General features: G+C 51.0%; 1 protein-coding gene across 3 annotated transcripts in view; it reads right to left on the reverse strand.

The window, feature by feature from the left end:
• Positions 1–1,814, reverse strand: part of AGFG1 (ArfGAP with FG repeats 1) — a 74,028-nt gene extending 72,214 nt beyond the window's left edge. For all 3 annotated transcript variants that reach the window (XM_003784886.2, XM_023510348.1, XM_012802277.1), the window contains exon 1: positions 1,635–1,814. In XM_003784886.2, the coding sequence (XP_003784934.1) occupies positions 1,635–1,801 (167 nt within the window). In that variant the 5' untranslated portion in view covers positions 1,802–1,814. The remainder of the gene's footprint in view (positions 1–1,634) is intronic.
• Positions 1,815–1,820: the final 6 nt, after the last annotated feature.

Below are 1,820 nucleotides of genomic sequence, written 5' to 3' on the forward strand. Positions count from 1 at the left end.
CATGAATGAGACTCTATCCTAGATACGACTTAGCTCTGCGATTCTGCTATAATTCAAGAATATCACTAAACAGTAACTTCTCTGACTATATGACCTAAAAGTAACCTTAGGAACTTTCCTCTCACACTATTTTAATCCTCTGCGTGGTACTTATCCCTGACATGTTTCTTATTTATTTATTCATGTTTTACCTTCTCCCGGGCTAGAATGTAAGTACCAAGAGAACCAAAAAGTTGCAATCTTTCATAAGTACATCCCAGGGATTCACACAAAACCTTGTAGACACCCAATCAATGCTTGCCGAAGAAGCAGTAATACTCAGGAAAACCCAATAATGCTGCTTTTGTCCAACTTAAAAAAATAAATAGTAGTATATACTGGGCTTGTCCTACATTTTCAACTTCTAAGAAATCAGTTCTTCTAAGAAATCAGTTTTCCCTTGCATTTTTTAACTTTTAAGAAATCGGTTTTCCCATACAGGATAAATGTATGTACTCTGTCTCAAGCATTAATCTTACAGTCAAAGGTTTTAAGAATTTTTAGTAGCCACTACTTTGTCAGTAACTTTCTTTGAATCCAAGATAATTAATGGAAAAGCATCCTATCAGTTCCAAAAGCATCTGCAAACTTTCCAAATGAAGTTTCACAGCACCAAAAATCTTATAAAAATAAAATTTAATGAAGCAAAGAACAACAAACGCAAACCACTCCAGTAATTCATGACGGTAGTCTCTTTCTGAAACAATGCTGTCTTCCCATCTCTCCCCCTTTCTGGGTACAGCCAGGGAACTGGGGATAGATATATAAGTCTCACAGATACCGCCACCGTATTTAGAAATCCTAGCCGATAGGTGAATTCCATTAAAACTTTCCTCAAACTCCTCAAGACTCTCTACAGACCATAAAGATAAACCCCTACAGCCTAAAATTGACTCTTCTACCTTCCCACCCTCACGTCTCTTGAACTTTTCCCTTGAGATTCGTCACATCTCTGCCATCAAGACGTTTTAATCTCGCTCTTCCTAAACGCCTGCTTTCTCCCATTTCTCCACCCGAGGGAAAAAGCTCAGAGTACGCGTCCCTCCTCGCTCTCACTCCAGCTTCTTCCCCCACCCCCACCCGCAGCGGCCGGCAGGTGCCTGGCTCGGAACCGCCGCGCCCCGGCAGCTGAGAGGCGGGGCACACAAAGAACCGGGACTACCCTCCCCAGCCTCCTCGCGTCTTTCCCCTACAGCCCAGCCCAGCCCGGCCGGCGCCCTAGAGAGCGGAGGACCGAAAGAGGTGGCAGCCTGCTCAGCGAGGACCCTAGATGTTTGTCCCCGCCGCCTCCTCTCTGACCCCAACCCCGCCCACGTCCCACACAGGAAGGATGCTTTGAGGCTAAACCCTTGCCAGGCAAAACCGAAAGCGCATCCTCAGCCCGACTGCCCGGCGAAGCGCATCCCGCCCGCCACCCTCCCCCGCCTGGCCCCAAGAGCCGGCGCCCAACTGCCGTCCCTGGCTGGAGCGGCCGCCCCGGACGGCCTCCCTCGCAGCCCAGCGTCTCCCCGGCCCTGGCAGGGCCCCTGTCCTGCCTCCCACTCCCCCACCTCCTTGGGAAGGGCCCGAAACCATCCCGGCGGCCCCGCACTCACAGGCTGCCAGAGCAGGAGGTACAGACGAAGGAGCCGACCGTCATGTTCACATAGGTGGGGCCGCGCTGGTCACAGTCAAAGCACTTTCGGTTGTGCGGGAGGCCGGTCATGTCCCGCAGCATCTTCAGGTGCTTCTCCTCCTGCTTCCGCTTCGCGCTGGCCGCCATGGCCGCGGCGCCGAGGGAG

Source organism: Otolemur garnettii, unplaced genomic scaffold (assembly GCF_000181295.1).
Source record: "Otolemur garnettii isolate 467f Iridium unplaced genomic scaffold, OtoGar3 scaffold00013, whole genome shotgun sequence".
NCBI lineage: Eukaryota > Metazoa > Chordata > Mammalia > Primates > Galagidae > Otolemur > Otolemur garnettii.